Below are 19777 nucleotides of genomic sequence, written 5' to 3' on the forward strand. Positions count from 1 at the left end.
ATTTAACTATACTATAGTCGGGAAGTGTGTACCTAAGGGTCGTTTTGTCCGAAAACAAATTGTACTGAAATTATAATGTACATATATAATATGATGACTAAATAATAGTAATGAGTTATTTAGTAGATTTATTTATTTGTAGATATTTGGTTCATTCGATTAAAACATGATACAAGATATAATATAAAATATGTGTTTGATTTTGCATTAGATAAATTTGGATATACTTTTATTCTCAATTTTAACATTGATCTTCTTAAAGGAGACTTTGATCGAAGAGATTGGAAAAAGGGCATATCTAACAAAACCACACCTTAATTGTTTTTATATAATCTTGAAATTATTTATAATTTATATCAAAACAAAAAAAAAAATCTAACCAAATATAATAAAAGAAAATCTCAAACTTTATTCTGGAATTGCTATTTTTATTCCTTCGATCAAACAACCCCTTAAAGTATGTATTACTAACATGTAGAAGATAGATAATTCCAGAGGAAAAATAGTGGAAATGGGCCTTGGACACTAACCCTACAAAAACTTCTTGTGTGTTATATTCAAATTTTCCATGTATAAGAATAAAGATTCCTTGTAACAAGGAAATAAATTCATAAAGGGTTACAAAATCGTAAAACTAAGTGGAAGAAGTGGAAGTTTTACCCAATAATTGCCCATTCCAAAATGAGAAATTAATGTTATACGTGTTATAAATATCCAACTAGTGGATATCCATTAATTTGGAAATATCCCAAAATATCCCAAATATCCCAAAATATCCCAAAATATCTCCTTTGTATGTTGCTCCTATAAATAAGATGCACAGATGCAATGTTGAAAGAGCAGAAGTAAGATAATTTGATATCTCTCTACATATTCTCTCTACATATTTCTTCTGTGTATTTACTTCATAGTTTTATTTTATAACACGTTATCAGCACGAGCCTCAGCCATCTTGAGCAAATACTTTGAAAGTCTCGAAGGTGCAATTCTTGGAATTACACTTAGTACAAGTCGTTGCCTCCTGGAGATAAAGTAAAGGACTTGCAGTACTTATTTAGTCTAAACAGTTCAGGTAACATGTTCCAAGTATTTTTCTATCTTTGTTTTGATGGTTGATTGTTGTTGACTTTAACAACTATGAAAAATTTAAACTGATTTTTGGGAGAAGCTCACCATCAACGTAGTAAGAAACATGGCCTTTCTTTTTTTAAATATTACTATGGAATATAGCACTTCGGCCTCTTTTTGCCAAAATATCTTGAAACCAAAGTTGCTGAAGGCCTTATGCCAATATTCTACTGGAAGGTTAGTTCGCAAATATGAATTGATTAAATGAGTTTATATCCGTGAACACCAGAAGTGGTAATATTTTTACGGGCTTATTGTGTTTATGATTGAAGATGTGTTAGAGAAAAATTCTCCACATTATATGTATGCCTCGATTTGCTCCTGAAGTAGCAATATCATAAAAGAGGCTATAAGCTATCATGATTTGATATGCTTAAGGCGCGTTCAGATAATTATGTTTTATTCCTGAAGAATTAAAACTTTTGATAAATGTTATAAATATAGATCCATTCCCTGAAGTGAATGTGATAATATGTAGTAAAACCTATAAATATAAACATGCATTTGATTATGAAAATATCATCATCCATCTCCAGAAGAGGTAGAATAATTGAGAAGAAATATTCTGAATATTATATGTTTTATTCCCGAAGTGGTAAAACTTGAAACTTTATTCCCGAAGTGGTAAACTTGAAACTTTACTCCCGAAGCAGTAAAAATGTGAAACTTTACTCCTGAAGCAGAAAGAATTACCAAAATATCTGAGAAATACTCTGAAGCAATGTTTTCTTGTGTTTGAGTAAAATAACGAGCTATTGATGAGCGTCGTATTTCAAGCACATTTAAATAATCAGGTTTCGTCCCCGAAGTGAATGAACAAATACCACAACTTATCTCCTGGAGGGATAAAATACAAGGAATGTAGATGTTATATTCTGGTGGTATGAAATTCAGACATTGCTACATGTACCTGTCGTACGTCGAAACATATTTCTAAGGCAAAAGGAAGTAGAGTAGAATGCTTTCTCCTATAACCACATTAATACATTATGGTTAGTTGTTATTGATTTCCTTGAAGGAAATAACAATTAATATATTTCTTTATGAAGGATTTGATTATTATGTGTTTGAGCTTAGATACAAAATACTCAGTTAATCATGAATCTCCCTGAAGGAGATGTTTGAAATATTGAAGTTTAGAATTCAATGTTTATTTCGTGACACCAGTAGTGTCGAAATTTGCTTTAATGGTACCAGAAGTATTTAAGAAATATTTGGTAATAGAAATTAATGATCAAAGGCTCCAGAAGAGCTAATTATTTATTTACAAGTATCATGACACTAGCAGTGTCCAAATAATATATGATTATGGTGAACAAATTGATGTCTCTCGAAGAGCTTATATATGATAGTACCATTCATCTCAAATCATAATTATTTCGATCGAAAAATAAATTATAGTAAATCTGAAGTTTACTAGCGAGAAAAATGGTCATCATATTGAGACTACAGATGATTGGAAGATTGAATATCTCCAACTTATTACGGGTAGGGTCACGTGTGTAAAGCGTTAACCGAGCATGATGAGATCGCATGTCACAATAAACCAGAAGTTTTGACATAAAATTTCATGCAATAGTAAACCAGAAGTTTATTAAAAGAAATAGTACTCGTCATAGTAACTTGAAGTTTACGGGTACAGATAATTTTATCAGTTGACAAGACCATTTTGATCGTCCTGATTTAAATCTGATGTGCTAATTGAGTATTAAAAAACATATTGAAGAACTAGAAGATTCTTCAAGAATTTGTTTGTGTTGCTTGTTCTCATGATAAGTTGATTACACCAGCTAATGTTGGGACTGAATCCCCAAAATTCTGAAAAATATAAAAGGTGAATGTGGGCCCCTTCACCTGCAATGTGATGTCTTAAATAGATGCATCTATTTAAGACAGTCACATGTATGTTTATTGTCAACTGGCAGTTTGACATTTACAAAGTTGCTTGCTCAAAATAATTGAGTTGGAAGCACAATTTTCAGAATATGTAATCAAGACAATCATCTTGATAATGCCGGTTTATATCTAAGTTGGTTTGGCATTGGATGCCTCTATAATACAGCTAAACCATTGCTTATGAGAACAAAGTTTCAGATGTTGGTCTGAGATATGATATATTGCATACAACAACACTTGTATGCTTCAGATCAATAAATTTTGATAAATTCTCCCCTCATATTTGGTTCAGGGTCAGGAACTAGATATTTCCATCTTTTAGCATTTGATGTGTGGTACATGATTAATGGATATACCATGATGCACATAGATGGATTTTTCCAAAGAAAATGGGGACATATGTCACTAAAATAAGGGGGAGAGAATAAGCAGCTAAGAAATATGTTGTGAATTATCATCAGTATGATCCTCAGATAATTCAAGTCAAATGCTGGAAGCATTTGCTGACCCAACTATTTCATATTTCATCTGCAAAATGATCTTAATGTCCCTGAAGGACAAAGTCTACAGCGTGCATGGAGCATGGTAGACCAATCGGTTCCAAATATAATAATCCCTGAAAAAGGGAGGAGCAAATGATCATAATAAGGAGGCAATGTGCTCTTGAAGAGCTACGACATAACACTTTATAAACCTTATAGGAGGTTCAGGTACCTGAAAATAATGAAGTGATGAGATCTCAGTAAGTTATGTCGAATTGCGAACCGATATAACATGATATCTTGTCGACAATATACAATATAGCGCGCAATATTGTATAAGGTTGTGAGGATTTGATTTCTACGTCTCTTAAAGCATGTTGACGTAGAATAATTACCAAGTAAAATGATCCATCTTGGTAAACGTAATGTTTTTTGGGCCAGCAGTCCAAACAACAGAAGATGTCACATTATTTATACTGATGGATGCTGTCACGGCCTATGTGGCTTACTTGATGAAATTTATATGAAAATTCCTGAAGGATATAAAATGCCTGAAGCATTTGGTTTAAAGTCTCGGGAAATGTATTCAATCAGATTACAAAGATCATTATATGGTTTAAAACAATCAGGGTGTATGTGGTATAATCGCCTAAGTGAGTACTTGATAAATGAAGGATATATAAATGATGCCATTTGTCCATGTGTTTTTATTAAGAAAACAAAATCTGGGTTCATTATACTTGTTGTTTATGTTGATGACATAAACCTCATTGGAACTCCAGAAGAGCTCCAAAAGGCGATTGAATATTTGAAGAAAGAATTTGAGATGAAAGATCTCGGAAAGACAAACCTCTGTCTTGGTCTGCAAATTGAACATTTCGCAAAAGGGATCTTTATACATCAATCTACCTATACTGAGAAAGTTTTAAATCGGTTTTACATGGACAATGCGCATCCTTTAAGTACTCCTATGGTTGTTCGCTCACTTGAAGTGAGCAAAGATCCGTTCCGACCTCAGGAAGAAAACGAAGAGCTACTTGGTCCTGAAGTACCATATCTTAGTGCAATAGGTGCACTTATGTATCTTGCTAATGCTACAAGACCTGACATAGCATTTTCTGATAATTTGCTAGCAAGATATAGCTCTTCTCCTACACGGAGGCATTGGAACGGGATTAAGCATATATTGCGATATCTGAAGGGAACTAGCGATATGGGTCTGTTTTATACTAACAAAGGTAGTACAGATCTTGTTGGTTATGCAGATGCAGGTTATTTATCTGATCCACATAAAGCTCGATCTCAAACGGGCTATCTGTTTACATGCGGAGGTACTGCTATATCATGGCGATCGACCAAGCAGTCCATTGTTGCTACTTCTTCAAATCATGCTGAGATAATCGCTATTCATGAAGCAAGTAGAGAATGTGTGTGGTTGAGATCAGTGATACATTTCATCAGAGAAAGATGTGGCTTGAAGTGTGATACAAAAATACCCACAGTATTATATGAAGATAATGATGCATGCATAGCTCAATTAAAAGGAGGTTTCATAAAAGGAGATAGAACAAAGCACATTTCACCAAAGTTATTTTTCACACATGATCTCCAGAAGAATGGTGATATTGATGTGCAACAAATCCGTTCAACTGACAATCCTGCAGATTTGTTCACTAAATCTTTGCCAACTTCAACTCTTGAGAAGATGATATTCAAGATTGGAATGCGAAGACTCCGACATCTGAATCTTGGTCTTCGTCAGGGGGAGTGAAATACGCGTTGTACTCTTTTTTCCTTAACCAAGTTTTGTCCCATTGGATTTTCTTGGTAAGGTTTTTAATGAGACAGCTCTCAAAGCGTATTTCTAGATATGTGCACTCTTTTTCCTTCATTAGGACTTTTTCCCACAGGTTTTTTTTTATAAGGTTTTAACGAGGTACATCATCTATTAATGGACATCCAAGGGGGAGTGTTATAAATATCCAACTAGTGGATATCCATTAATTTGGAAATATCCCAAAATATCCCAAATATCCCAAATATCCCAAAATATCCCAAAATATCTCCTTTGTATGTTGCTCCTATAAATAGGATGCACAGATGCAATGTTGAAAGAGCAGAAGTAAGATAATCTGATATCTCTCTACATATTTCTTCTGTGTATTTACTTCATAGTTTTATTTTATAACAATACGTTGTTATTTAACGTTCATCTCGTGGCTTAGGGTTTGACCAATATTTTGTCGCTTTTATATTCTCCTTCTTTAATCATAAATTCTTATGAATTTTAAAAGTTTATGTAAAACTTATATGGCGTAGGGGAAATGTGCCAATGGACTCGGTGATAAATGATGTAAATATGCAGTCATAGAATATTTTGTAAATCTTCTAATTTAGGTTAGTATATTTTGTATCCTAATAGGACATTGTAACTATGGTATATTTACCAATTCCATCAATGAGAATAATCACGGAATTAATCTCTTACATGGTATCAGATACTATGGTTTTCTTTCCTCCTCTTCCGCTACCCTAATTTTTGTCCGTCGTCCCCTTCCTTCTTTTTTTTCTCCTTTTCCGTCCACCTTCTTGCTCTTCTTCAATGGCAGACACCAAGTTTCATCCTGCTATGGCTATCTCCAACATCAAGAATCACATTCCTATCGTTCTTGAGATGGAAACGGATCATTATTCGGCTTGGGCCGAATTATTCAAGCTTCATGCCCGGTCTCACCGTGCCCTTTCCCATATTCTCCCGACCGGAAAAGAGAAATCTCCTTCCACCAACGAAGAAAAGGAGTTGTGGTCCACCTTGGATGCCATGGTACTTCAATGGGTATATGCAACCATCTCCATGGACTTATTGCATACGATCATCGAAGAAGATCTATCGGCGAAGGAGGCTTGGGATCGCCTCCGTAATATTTTTCAAGACAACAAAAACTCCCGTGCCGTTGCATTGGAACATGATTTCTCTCATGTCAAGTTGCGGGATTTTCCAAACGCTTCAGCGTATTGTCAACGACTCAAGACCTTGGCCGATCAACTCAAGAGCGTGGGGGCTCCGGTGACCGACAACCGCCTCGTTCTTCAAATGGTGGCTGGCCTCACCGAAGCGTACAAGAATGTGGGAACCTACATCCGGCAAAGTAAGCCTCTTCCATCATTCTCCGAAGCTCGGTCAAGTCTGTGCCTTGAGGAAAAGGCGTTGGCTGAAATGCATGATGACTCGCCCTCAGCTATGGTGGCTAATTCCCAACGTGAATTTGATGACTCCACTCCTATGGAAAATTCTGGTCGTGCTCACCATCATAGGGGCAAAAATAACCACAAAAATCGTGGCTCTTGCGGCGGGAAAAATAACGGCGGTGGCCGTGGTTCTGGCGGCGGCAGTGCACACCGTCGCCATGGTGGTCGTGACCGGCAGCAGCAGTGGCAGCAGTCCTCTTCACCACTACAGCAATGGCAGCAGTCCCCTTCACCGTGGCCATGGGGGTGGATGCCGCAATGGGCTCCCCCTTGCCCGTATCCCACCCAGCAGTGGGCTCGGCCACAGCAGCAGTGGCAGCCGCAGCCACCTTCTTCTGGTGGCAGGTCGATGGCCCAACCTGGAATATTGGGCTCGCGACCACAGCAGCAGGCGTATGCAGCAGCAGGCCCAACGACGCCGTGGACTCCGACTGATGAATCGGCCATGCACACGATGACGTTGAGCCAACCCGATCCAAATTGGTATATGGATACCGGCGCCACATCCCATATGACATCCACAAAAGGTACTCTCTCGTCTTATTTTAATTTGAGCCATCATAATACTGGCATTGTTGTTGGTGATGGTAAGTCAATTCCAATTCGAGGTTGTGGTCGTGCTAAATTGCCTCCCCCGAACCCTCCATTGTTAATAAATAATGTCCTTCTTGCTCCAAAACTCATAAAGAATTTAATATCGGTTCGTAAATTTACTACTGATAACTCTGTGAGTGTTGAATTTGATCCTTATGGGTTTTCTGTGAAGGATTTCCGAACGGGGATGGCCATTATGAGATGTAATAGTAGGGGTGCTCTTTATCCATTGTCCACCCTCAAACACCACTTCCATTCACCATCAACTTTTGCTGCCTTGTCTTCTACGTGTTGGCATGATCGTTTGGGCCACCCGGGAGTTTCTATTTTGGATTTTCTTAGGCGCAATAAGAGCATTGAATGTAATAGTTCTAGTTCATCTAGTATTTGTCATTCTTGCGTTCTTGGTAAACATGTTAAGTTGCCTTTTGCTAGTTCTATTTCCGAAACTTTATTTCCATTTGACATTATTCATAGTGATTTGTGGACGTCTCCTATTTTGAGCTCTATGGGGCATCGTTATTATGTTTTATTCTTGGATGATTTTACTAATTTTTTGTGGACTTTCCCTTTGGCTAGAAAATCTGAGGTTTACTCAAAATTCATAGAGTTTAAGTCCCATATCCTTACTCAATTTGAACGACCTATTAAAAATGTCCAATGCGATAATGGGAAAGAATATGATAATGGTCAATTCGGAAAATTTTGTGCGTCCACTGGGATGTCTTTCCGTCTTTCATGTACTCATACATCCTCTCAAAATGGGAAAGCCGAAAGAAAAATTTGTTCCATCAATAATGTCATTCGCACTCTTCTTGCTCATGCCTCCATTCCTCCATCATTTTGGCATCATGCATTACAAATGGCAACTTATCTCCTTAATATTCTACCAAGCAAGTTGTTGGGTTACAAATCCCCTTTAGAGGTCCTTTATCAACGGAAACCATCTTATTCTCATCTCCGGGTCTTTGGGTGTTTATGTTATCCCCTCTTTCCGTCTACTAATATTCACAAGTTGCAACCTCGGTCAACTCCATGTGTCTTTTTGGGATATCCACCAAGCCATCGTGCCTACAAATTTATCCTCAAATAAAATCATTATTTGTCGTCACGTGTTGTTTGATGAGACTCAATTTCCGTTCTCTAAAATCCACATTTCCACTCCCACCTCGTATAACTTCCTTGATGATGGTTTTTCACCTTACGTGATCCGTCATCTCGCCACTAGCCCCTCTTCACCGCAGTCGTGTCCCCCTCCCCCGCTGCCCAGTGGTTTTCCACCTGCTCTGGGCCATCTGCCTACGCCACCTTCGGCTGTGCAGCAGCGTCTCCCGTCCTCCATGCTAGACCAGCCCGCACATATGCCCAGCCAGCTTTCCAACAGCCCACCAAACTCCACCACAACTCCTCCTATCCAGCAGCCCCCTACCCAAACGCGCATGGTCACTCGTTGTCAGCGCGGGATCTTTAAGCCCAAGCACCCATTTAATCTACATACGGCAGTTACCAGGTCCCCCATACCTCGTAATCCGTTGGATGCGCTACGTGACCCGAATTGGAAATTGGCCATGAATGATGAATATGATGCTCTTATTAAAAATAAGACGTGGGAGTTGGTACCCCGTCCACCTAATGTGAATGTTATTCGGTCTATGTGGATTTTTACTCATAAAGAAAAGTCTAATGGTGATTTTGAGAGGCATAAAGCCCGTCTTGTAGGTGATGGCAAAACACAGCAGGTTGGCATTGATTGTGGTGAGACTTTCAGTCCGGTCGTAAAGCCAGCTACGATTCGCACTGTTTTAAGTCTAGCTCTCTCTAAGCATTGGTCCATTCATCAGTTGGATGTCAAAAATGCATTTCTTCATGGCGATCTCAAGGAGACAGTATATATGCATCAGCCAATGGGTTTTCGAGACCCATCTCATCCCGATTATGTGTGCTTGTTGCGCAAGTCCTTATACGGGCTTAAACAAGCACCGAGAGCTTGGTATAAAAGATTTGCTGACTTTGTTTATTCCATTGGTTTTGTTAATAGCAGGTCCGACAACTCATTGTTCATCTACAGCAAAGGTCCCGACTTGGCTTACCTTTTACTATATGTGGATGATATTATTCTTACTGCTTCTTCAGATACTCTCCGCCGTTCGATTATGGACCTTCTTGGCTCAGAATTTGCAATGAAGGACCTAGGTCCTTTGAATTATTTTCTTGGCATTGCGGTGACCCGTCACAAGGGTGGTATGTTTCTTTCACAACGAAGTTATGCTACGGAGATTATTGAGCGTGCAGGCATGTCCTCGTGTAAGCCTTCTTCCACTCCGGTTGACACTAAACCGAAGGTCAGTGCCGCTTCTGGCGATCTTTGTGCAGATCCCACTCATTTCCGGAGTCTTGCAGGTGCTCTTCAGTATCTTACCTTCACCAGACCGGATATTTCTTATGCCGTGCAGCAGATTTGTCTTCATATGCACGCTCCACGAGATACGCATATGCTTGCTCTTAAACGGATTATTCGGTATATTCAGGGTACTCTTGATCATGGTTTGCATCTCTATCCATCTTAGGTTACTGATTTGGTTTCGTATACTGATGCTGACTGGGGGGGATGTCCCGACACACGACGTTCAACGTTGGGTTATTGCGTGTTTTTGGGAGACAATTTGATATCTTGGTCATCCAAACGCCAACCTACTCTTTCTCGCTCCAGTGCGGAAGCAGAATATAGGGGGGTTGCTAATGTTGTCTCTGAATCATGCTGGCTACGTAACCTACTCTTGGAGCTACATTGTCCGATCCCTAGGGCTACTTTGGTGTATTGCGATAATGTCAGTGCTATTTACTTGTCAGGAAATCCAGTCCAGCATCAGCGCACCAAGCACATTGAGATGGATATCCATTTTGTTCGTGAGAAGGTGGCGCGCGGCCAAGTACGTGTCCTTCATGTTCCGTCCCGATATCAGCTCGCCGATATTTTCACTAAAGGACTGCCACAGGTCTTATTTGAGGATTTTCGGGACAGTCTCAGCATTCGTCAACCTCCCGTTTCGATTGCGGGGGTATGATAAATGATGTAAATATGTAGTCATAGAATATTTTGTAAATCTTCTAATTTAGGTTAGTATATTTTGTATCCTAATAGGACATTGTAACTATGGTATATTTACCAATTCCATCAATGATAATAATCACGGAATTAATCCCTTACACTCGGAGGCGGGGGCGGATTCATAATTATTACTTATGAGTTAGACAAAACTTGATAATTTTGACGCAAGTTTTATATTTATATTAAAGAATCTTTTCCGACCCAATAAGTTACTCCTCCGGACCACTTTAGCTGTTGCTCTTACTGAAAATAATTGATCGAAAATAATTGTCATTTTTTAAAATCAAGATATAATTAACTACTTAGTTTCATGGGCGGAGCCACCTTCAGCGAGGGTGGTCAGGTGCACACCCTTCATCGGAAAATTACGCGGTGTACATATGTTAAATGTTAGCTACTATGAGTATATATTTAATTTTTCACACCCTTAACACAAGCGAGAAGAAAATTTGCACACCCTTCACTAAATTCCTGGCTCTGCCACTGCTTAGTTTTCACCTTTACCATTAATCAATAAATGTGGAGAGATATTAATGTGGTAAAAGAGAGTATCGTAAGATTGAGATTAAGGGATAAATAAGGATAATTTAGTCACCTTCAATTAATATTTTCTTTAAAGACGTGTCAAAGCAAAACATGACAAGTAAAAAGAATCGAAGAGAATATCTGGTCCTCGATTTCAGAACTTACATACTTAAAATTCTGAATTCACCTTTGTTGGGATTTTGGAAGGTGGGTGACAAGGGGAGGAAAGCTATATGGTAAAGGTATTAGATTTTAGAATAGAAGAAATTAATGGCTGCTTTGAAAAGGTTGGAATAAATTCTAAAACAACATTAGAACAAAACGTTTTCCTCTTCTAGAAACCGTAAATTCCCCTGCCTTTCATTATGGACTAAAGTTTGGAATCTTTATTGTTTTGGATTATCAGCTATGTCATATTTGCTTGATGAAGAAGCATTGTATCCCAAGTTACCACTGTTTGCTGCCATTTTTATGTTACATATATTACTAACTGGAATAGATTTTATGCTGTACTACTTTTATCTCACCTTTCCAAAAAAGATGACTTCATCCTTGTCTTTATTGCTGTGTCTCATTCTTCTCCATAATGGTATTTTTCTTTTTCTGCCCGTTTATTCTTGCTGCTCTTTATTTTTCATTATAGTTCATATGATATCAAACTATATGTTGTGTTTACTTAGAAGGCAAAAGCAATGCAATTTCTTCTGCAATTTGTAGTTTATCCACCTGAATGGAGCGACATGAATAGTGAGAATTTATATAACCACTCCAACTTGTTTGGAATTGAGGCGTAGTTGTTGTTTTATCGCTTTCTATTTTGATTCTTTTGCTTAGATGAGATATTTAGCACTAGAATCAAATATTTCTACCATGTACTATACTAAGATGTATTGGTAATTCTTTTCTTATTTTTTGGACAGTTTTGGTGGCGGGTGGATTTACAGGTACGTATGGGATAAATTATGGAAGGATTGCAGACAATATTCCAGCTCCTGAAAGCGTTGTAACGCTTCTCCAGGCAAACAAGATTAAAAATGTCAGAATCTACGATGCGGACAAAGGAGTTCTAACAGCTTTTAAAGGCTCAGGAATTCAAATAATCATCGGACTTGGCAACGAATTTCTTAAAGACATAAGTGTGAACGAAGATCGCGCTGTTGAATGGGTGAAAATAAACGTACAGCCTTATCTCCCCGATACCTTAATAAGTGGCATAGCAGTTGGAAACGAAATTCTTGGAGGTGGAGATGTAGAAATCTGGGAAGCATTAGTCCCTGCTGCTAAAAATGTGTACAGTGCTCTTGACAAGTTGGACTTAGCACATAAAATTGAAGTGTCAAGTCCACATTCAGAAGCTGTTTTTGAAGATACATATCCTCCATCCGCTGGTGTATTCAAACAAAGTATACTTCCTTATATGTTACCACTATTGAATTTCTCAAGCCAAATTGGTTCACCTTTCTACATAAATGCATACCCTTTTTTGGCCTATAAAAGTGACCCTAGCCACATTGATCTCAACTATGCACTATTCGAAAAATCGACTGGTATATACGATGCAAAAACCAAGTTGCATTATGACAACATGTTTGAGGCTATGATTGATGCAGCGTATTTCGCGTTGGAGAACGCGGGGTTCGAGAAAATGCCAGTAATTTGTTCAGAAACTGGATGGGCTTCAAATGGGGATGAGAATGAAGCTGGTGCTAATGTGAAGAATGCAAGAACTTATAATAAAAATTTGCGTAAAAAGTTGTTGAAGAAAAAAGGGACACCTTATAGGCCAAAAATGGTGATGAGAGCTTATGTATTTGCTCTGTTTAATGAAAATTTGAAACCTGGACCAACTTCTGAGAGGAACTTTGGATTGTTTAAAGCTGATGGAAGTATTGCTTATAAAATTGGATTTAGAGGACTTGTGCCTTCTTCAGCATCAAAGGTAATTTTCTTCTATGGATAGCTTTAGTTGGTTATTAATTTAGTTATTATAGAGTCAATTTTATACTAATTTACAAGACGAGAATTTTTTATTTTTTTTCAAAAAGCCTTGGCCTTGTATTGAATGAGGTCAGTCAAATTTCCTTGTTCCTTAGTGTGTCTTGCTCTCATTTTCAATGAAAGTCGTACATAGTCGTGTCTGACCATCTCAATCTTTCTTTTTTGAGTTAGTCATGCGGGAAAGTTATACCTTCAAAAATAACATTTCTTATATACTAAAATTTTCTCACTCCAAATTTTGGTGACGATTTTGCTGTTATTGTTTTTGAGCGTTTTGTTATTATTATTGTGATTTTTACTATTTTTCAATTCTTTTCAGGACTTTGTACTGCGAGGCGGATTTTGGAGTTTCCAATGGTTTATTGTTGTGGCCAGCACGGTAATGCTACTTCAATTTGTAGACTTATGACCGTACATAGAAACTTAGCTCATGAACGTATGACACCCTCATTTGTCTTGTACAAAATATACTTGTAAAAACTATACAGCTTGGGACCTCTGATTGTCCAATTTTATGGGAGCCTTTATTCTTAGTATAAAATAGTTACAAATTCAATTTGTCATTGGTTCAAGTTTATCAGTTTGATCATTAATCGTATAACAATTTGCAAGCAGCCTTGAAGCCAATTTTAGATAACCATTTTTACGAATGTCGTCATATTGCCTCACTCGCATTTTACACCTTGATAATGCGGGTTGGGTATTATGACAAACTTAGGAGCCGTTTGGACGTGATTTGAAATTATGATATGAAATTTGTGATTTGAAATCATGATATGAAATCAGAAACAAAACATCAACTTCAAATCATCATGATTTCCAACCAACAAGTTGTGAAAACCATCAAAACTTTTCCAATTCTTATACAATCTTATCAAATGAACAAATCATAGTTACCCGCGGTGGTTCAGTTGGTTGAGCATGGGGCTTTCATAATGGAGGTCTCAGGTTCGAAACCCCCTGCCAACGACAGCAGTGGATTTGTCTTCTGGGTCGAGCTCGTCGCACGGGGCTTGCCTAGTGCGGGTTACCTCTCCTGTGTGGTTTGTGAGCTATTGCACAGGAGCTGAGTTAAGGTCTTTCTAAAAAACATAACATCCATTGATCAAACCTTAGTTCAATAAAAAAGAAAATTTAACATGAATAATCCTCCCACATGATTGGTAAGAGTAAATTTGTTATAAATATACTACCAACTTGTGAATCTTTTAATATTTGATATAAATAGTTGGTAAACATGGTTGGTGAATATATCTACCAACTTATGGATATTTTTTTACAAAATATAAACTTATAGGTCAAGTTTTACATTTAAAAAATTTGAAATCACGATATGAAGTTGAAGTTGAAATTTTGTGCAAATAAACAAACACTGATTTGAAATCATGATTTTATATCGCATGTCCAAATGCCTACTAAGGAGCCGTTTGGACATGATTTGATATCATGGGATGAAATCGTGATGATTTAAAGTTAAAGTTTTGTTTGGACATGCAATTTGGATTTTTTTTCAGTTGTATTTTCTCTAATAAACATAAAAACCCCACAAGTTGTGAAAACGATAAAAACTTTTCAAATTCTTATACAATCTGACTAAATGAGCAAGTCATAGTTCATAACAAAATTAATACGCTACTAGAAGATCTTTCTAAAAAATACAGCATCAATTGATCAAACTTTAGTTCAATAAAATGAAAAATTGAACATGAGTTGTAGTGTAACTACTCTTTAATATAATCCTCCCACATGGTTGGTAAGAGTAAATTTGTTATAAATATACTACCAAATTGTGAATCTTTTAATATTTGATATAAATGGTTGATAAACATGATTGGTAAATATATCTACCAACTTATGGATCTATTTTTACAAAATATAAACTTATGGATCAACTTTTACATTTATAAAATTCAAAATCATGCTTTTTTGGATGATTTGGAATTTCATCTCATGAGATGAAACCACATGTCCAAACGCTGATTTCATCTCATGAGATGAAATCGCATGTCCAAATTCCTACTTAGAGAATGAAGCTAATTAATTAGGTTGTTTATGTCATATTTTGCTAACTCAAACGTAATTAACACGTTCATTTGTCATAAAGATGGGTATGTGCCTGAATCCTAATACGAGGTAGAGGAATCTTTGATCAACATCATCATTTTACATTTCAAGTCTTAAACTTTAAATTTCATGTGCTACCGCTGACAAAGATTCCTAACACCGCAAGTTCTAAGCATATTTTTAATACTAAAAAATTACTTTTCTTTCTTAAATTTCATGTCCAGTCAAATTTTCCTATGAAATGAAACAAAGAGTAATGCTTTCCCTTGTTATTTTGTCTCATTTTTTTAATCTCAAACTAAAGAAGAAAATGAAATTGGTCCAGTCAAATTTTCCTATGAAGTGAAACAAAGAGTAATGCTTTCCCTTGTTATTTTGTCTCATTTTTTTAATCTCAAACTAAAGAAGAAAATGAAATTGAACAAGAGGAAAATAATTAACCCCTTTACTTTGTGCAAACAAAAAGACAGTATTAAACATTATTCTGCCACGATACAAAGAAGGGTCCATAGCTCAGTGGTAGAGCATTTGACTGCAGATCAAGAGGTCACCGGTTCGAACCCGGTTGGGCCCTTCATAGTTGTTTTTCTCCTTTTTTTTTTTTTTTTTTTTTTTCTGATGAAATCTATTCTGCATATGTTGAGGTATAAATATAAGAGATAAGGGTAAAAAACACACCCTAACTATCACTTTTTTTTTTTAGTTTCATACCTAGACTATCATAAGGTTAAGAAAGCTACTTAAACTATCACTGTCTAGTTTGCAAAACACATCTGAACTAAATGTATGAACTCACTCCCCAAAAGGCAAGTGAAGCTGAAATTTTCTTAAAAAAATTGTCCACGTGGCATAAGTAATGCTATGGTGGCACATATATGGAAATTAAAAAATAATATTTTTTTATAAAAAAAAATATACAAAAAAATGCATTATTTTTTTTAAAAAAAATATGATTTTTTTTTTGTAAAAGAATATTAAAAATTTTAGAAAATCAGAAAAAAAAGGTTAAAAAATAGAAAAGTTGATTTTTTTTTAAAACAAAAATGTGAAAACTAAATAACCAGTTTTCTTTTTTTTTTTTGAAAAAAAAATAGCTTTTCCGTTTTTTAAACTATTTTTTTTATTTTCTATAATTTTTGATATTTTTTTACAAAAAATATTATTTTTTCAGTTTTTTTTTTAAAAAAAACAAATAGTTTTTTTTGTAATTTTCATGTAGGTGCCATTGTGGCATTATTTATCCATGTGGACAACACTTGACAACATTTTTATATAAAATGGAGAGTGTAGATCACATGTCATTCAAGAATAATTTGAGGTGTGTTTTGCAAACTAGATAGTGATAGTTGAAGTAGTTTTCTCAACCTTCTGATAGTTTAGGTATGAAGCTAAAAAAAAGTGATAAATGAGATGTGTTTTTAACCCTTATCTCTAAATATAATTATATTTTCATAACTCTAACATTACACGAATAGTCTACTTATATAGTTGGGAAAAGGGTCAAATATACCCCTCTACTTTAGTTTAATAGTTAAATATACCCTCTGTTAGTCAAAGTAGATAAATATATCCCTTCTGTTAAGAAAGTACACAAATATACCCCTCAGTCGACAGAATCCCCAATTCCATCATTAATTACCCGATTTAACTTTAAAAAACCCATGCCCGACCCGCCCCGACCCGCAAATTAAATTCTTTCCACCCAAATATACCTACCACCACTACAACCGACCCAACACAACCATCACCACCACTTCCACCACCACGACCAGTAAATTCTTCATAACCATCCTTAACCACCCCAATTGTTTTGTGACTAAAACTTCAAGATATTGTTGATTATTAATTTTTTATTTTAGATTGGAGGACCGTTGTTTAGAAAGGAGGCTTGTGGCAGGGATTTTCTAGCCTTTTGAACCTAAAAGCTTTCATTTTTATTCATTTTAATGTTACTAGCTACCTGGATATGTGATACAGTGATACTTGATGAAATTTATCTCAGTTTGCTCCAAGCCAAAGCTTTCTGTTAGATACCTAAGTATTTTATAAAGTGTGAAATATTATAATAATCATGTTTGACTAATGACAATCATGCTTTCTCTGGTATTTTGCATATGATATTCAATATTGTATTAAGAATGTATTTACTGAGATCGAATGATCCTTTTTTGTTTTGTTCAGTGATGTCCGAGGACATGGTTAAGGATGGTTATGAAGAATTTATTGGTTGTGTTGGGTCGGTTGTAGTGGTGGTGGGTATATTTAGGTGGAAAGAATTTAATTTGTGGGTCAGAGAGGGTCGGGCATGGTTTTAAAGTTAAATCAGATAATTAATGGTAGAATTGGGGATTCTGTCAACTGAGGGGTATATTTGTGTGCTTTCTTAACGGAAGGGGTATATTTATCTACTTTAACTAACGGAAAAGGTATATTTATCTACTATGACTAACAGAGGGTATATTTAACTATTAAACTAAAATAGAGGGGTATATTTGACCCTTTTCCCTATATAGTTTTTCATTTGCACCAAAGTACTCATCGTATTTGATACTCACATTCAACCACAACATATTTAATTAAAACTCTTGAAGATTTTTACTAATTAAGTTTAAGTACTAAGAACTTATAACAACTTAAAATCAAATAAAATACAGATATTTAAAAATAAATCAACACTAGATACACCAATAAAATTTCATGTGATACAACAACAATAACATACCTAGTATGATTCAATTAGTAAGGTTTGAAAAAGGTGGGGTGTACGCATGTCTTACGTACATTTGTATAATGTGTTTTCGATATGTATTTTTTTTTTTAATTACTATTCGTAAGACGTACAATCCTCTATTCTTTTTTTCACTTTCTATTATTATTATCTTTCTTTTTAGACTCTTGCACACTTCTTAAAAGCGTGTCTGATTGATTTAATGATAAGAGTATTTATCTCTCTCAGTCGTCAACACTTCTTTAATTGAAGCAATAAAGATAAATTTAAAAAATATTTTCTTAAAACGTCAAATGTTCTAAACATGGCTACAACATTTCATTTAATTTGCCATCCCACTAACGTTTTATTAAGGACAACATTAAAGTAATGATACACGTTCTGAATCAGTTTTGTCAGCACCAATTTTAGAAGCAAACTTGCATGCAATTGCAGGCAGAGTACTTTCCTTTAGCAAAGCTCAGTAGCTGCTATTGAGTGTGAGAGAGAGGAAAAAAATTTAACTTTGAAGAAAGCAAGAAAGAATTTGCAGTTTCATTTGAAACTACTGGGTCTTTGAAAGCTAGTAAAAAAATACAGAAAATGGGGAAGGAGGGAGAGCAAGAAAGGATCAAGCACAAACTATTTCAAGTGTTGAAGGAGCTCCTTCTCAACAGAAAGAAACAATGGTCTCTTTATGTAAAAGAGTGACAAGGATGAAACAAGAACCCGAACCTTCAGTAAACTCTTCAGCTCTGCATTTTCTTGATCATATCCTTCTTGTTTTTTGCTGTGTTAAGGTTGTTGCATGTAACATTAACTTAAATGTGTTAAGTGGAAAAGTTCTTTAAGGGATATGTGCTCTGTTCTAGAATGGTAGGGCTAAAATTGCAAATGACTTTTGTTCAAAACATTTCTGAACTGCAAAAGTTAGAACATGGATAGTTGTGGCATTTTCCTTAATACTAAAGATATTTGTGTTATTATTTAGTTTTTCATATCGGAAATAGCCTCTCTACCCATCACAATGTCGGAGTAAGGTCTGCATACACTCTACCCTTTCCAGACACCACCTGGTGGGATTATACTGGGTATGAAGTTGTTGTTGTTGTTGTTATTTAGTTTTTCACGCTTATTTGGTAAGGTCGTAAGGAAGATAAAGACTTCATTCACTAAGTAGTGTTACATGGAGTGTGCACAGAAGTGCTACTCTGCCGCGTTTACAAAAAAGAAGGGCAATGCCCTATTGTACTAACTGAACAAAAACTACTATTGCCTATACTAGAAGCTGAACTACAGCTAAAATATGTATTGAGCTTGAAGTAGGGAGGTTTTGGTGGTTTCTAGCTCATAGTAAGGTGTTTTGAACTTTTGTGAGCTGGCATGGGATGTTAAGTAGTACTTTAGTATTCAGTGGCAAAGTTTGTCACTTCTGCCGCGGTCAGTTTGTTCTGCTTCTGATTAAAAAGGTTGTCATTGCGAGTGAGCCAGACCCTCTACAAACTGAAAGGCATGAAAGTTTTACCTGGGATGGTATTGTTTTTTGTGTCGAATTGGTTAATTAGTTGTTGTATCCATAGGATAGGGGCACAGGCATTAGCCATTGTTAAAACGGAAAAGGGCCAAAATTATCCTGAATTTTGGGAAATAGTTCATTTATACCCTTCGTTATACTTTAGGGTCAATTATACCCTTACCGTTATACTATGGGGTCAATTATACCCTTATGTCTAACAGCTGCCACGTGGCATCATCCCAGCCCTTCAAAATTATTTTCCCCTCAAATAATTTTTTACCCACTAAAATAACCCAACCCGACCCGTTTTTTTTTTTCTTTCCAGCCAAGGGGTATTGGGTTGGGTCCGTATCAGTTTGGCTGGAAAAAAAAATCGGGTCTGGTTGGGTTATTTTAGTGGGTAAAAAATTATTTGAAGGGAAAATAATTTTGAAGGGCTGGGATGATGCCACGTGGCAGCTGTTAGACATAAGGGTATAATTGATCCCATAGTATAACGGTAAGGGTAT

General features: G+C 36.1%; 1 protein-coding gene and 1 non-coding gene across 2 annotated transcripts; both read left to right on the forward strand.

The window, feature by feature from the left end:
• The first annotated feature begins 11483 nt into the window (after nucleotides 1-11483).
• On the forward strand, nucleotides 11484-13539 carry LOC132626118 (glucan endo-1,3-beta-glucosidase 14). The gene is made up of 3 exons (XM_060340870.1): nucleotides 11484-11572; nucleotides 11904-12922; nucleotides 13301-13539. The coding sequence occupies exons 1-3, from the start codon at nucleotides 11488-11490 to the stop codon at nucleotides 13388-13390; spliced, it is 1194 nt and encodes a 397-aa protein (XP_060196853.1). The 5' UTR covers nucleotides 11484-11487; the 3' UTR covers nucleotides 13391-13539.
• A 2008-nt stretch (nucleotides 13540-15547) lies between these two features.
• TRNAC-GCA (transfer RNA cysteine (anticodon GCA)) lies at nucleotides 15548-15619 on the forward strand. The gene has a single exon. It is a non-coding gene; the product is annotated as a tRNA-Cys (tRNA).
• The last annotated feature ends 4158 nt before the right edge of the window (nucleotides 15620-19777 follow it).

This window comes from Lycium barbarum, chromosome 1, assembly GCF_019175385.1.
Source record: "Lycium barbarum isolate Lr01 chromosome 1, ASM1917538v2, whole genome shotgun sequence".
Lineage (NCBI taxonomy): Eukaryota > Viridiplantae > Streptophyta > Magnoliopsida > Solanales > Solanaceae > Lycium > Lycium barbarum.

What these genes read in the sequence shown, in the direction of transcription:
- LOC132626118 (XM_060340870.1), top strand. Translation starts at nt 11,488, where the DNA reads ATGCTGTACTACTTTTATCTCACCTTTCCAAAAAAGATGACTTCATCC. An exon ending in TCTCATTCTTCTCCATAATG is followed by an intron (nt 11,573 to 11,903) that starts GTATTTTTCTTT and finishes TTTTTTGGACAG; the next exon opens with TTTTGGTGGCGGGTGGATTT. An exon ending in TGCCTTCTTCAGCATCAAAG is followed by an intron (nt 12,923 to 13,300) that starts GTAATTTTCTTC and finishes AATTCTTTTCAG; the next exon opens with GACTTTGTACTGCGAGGCGG.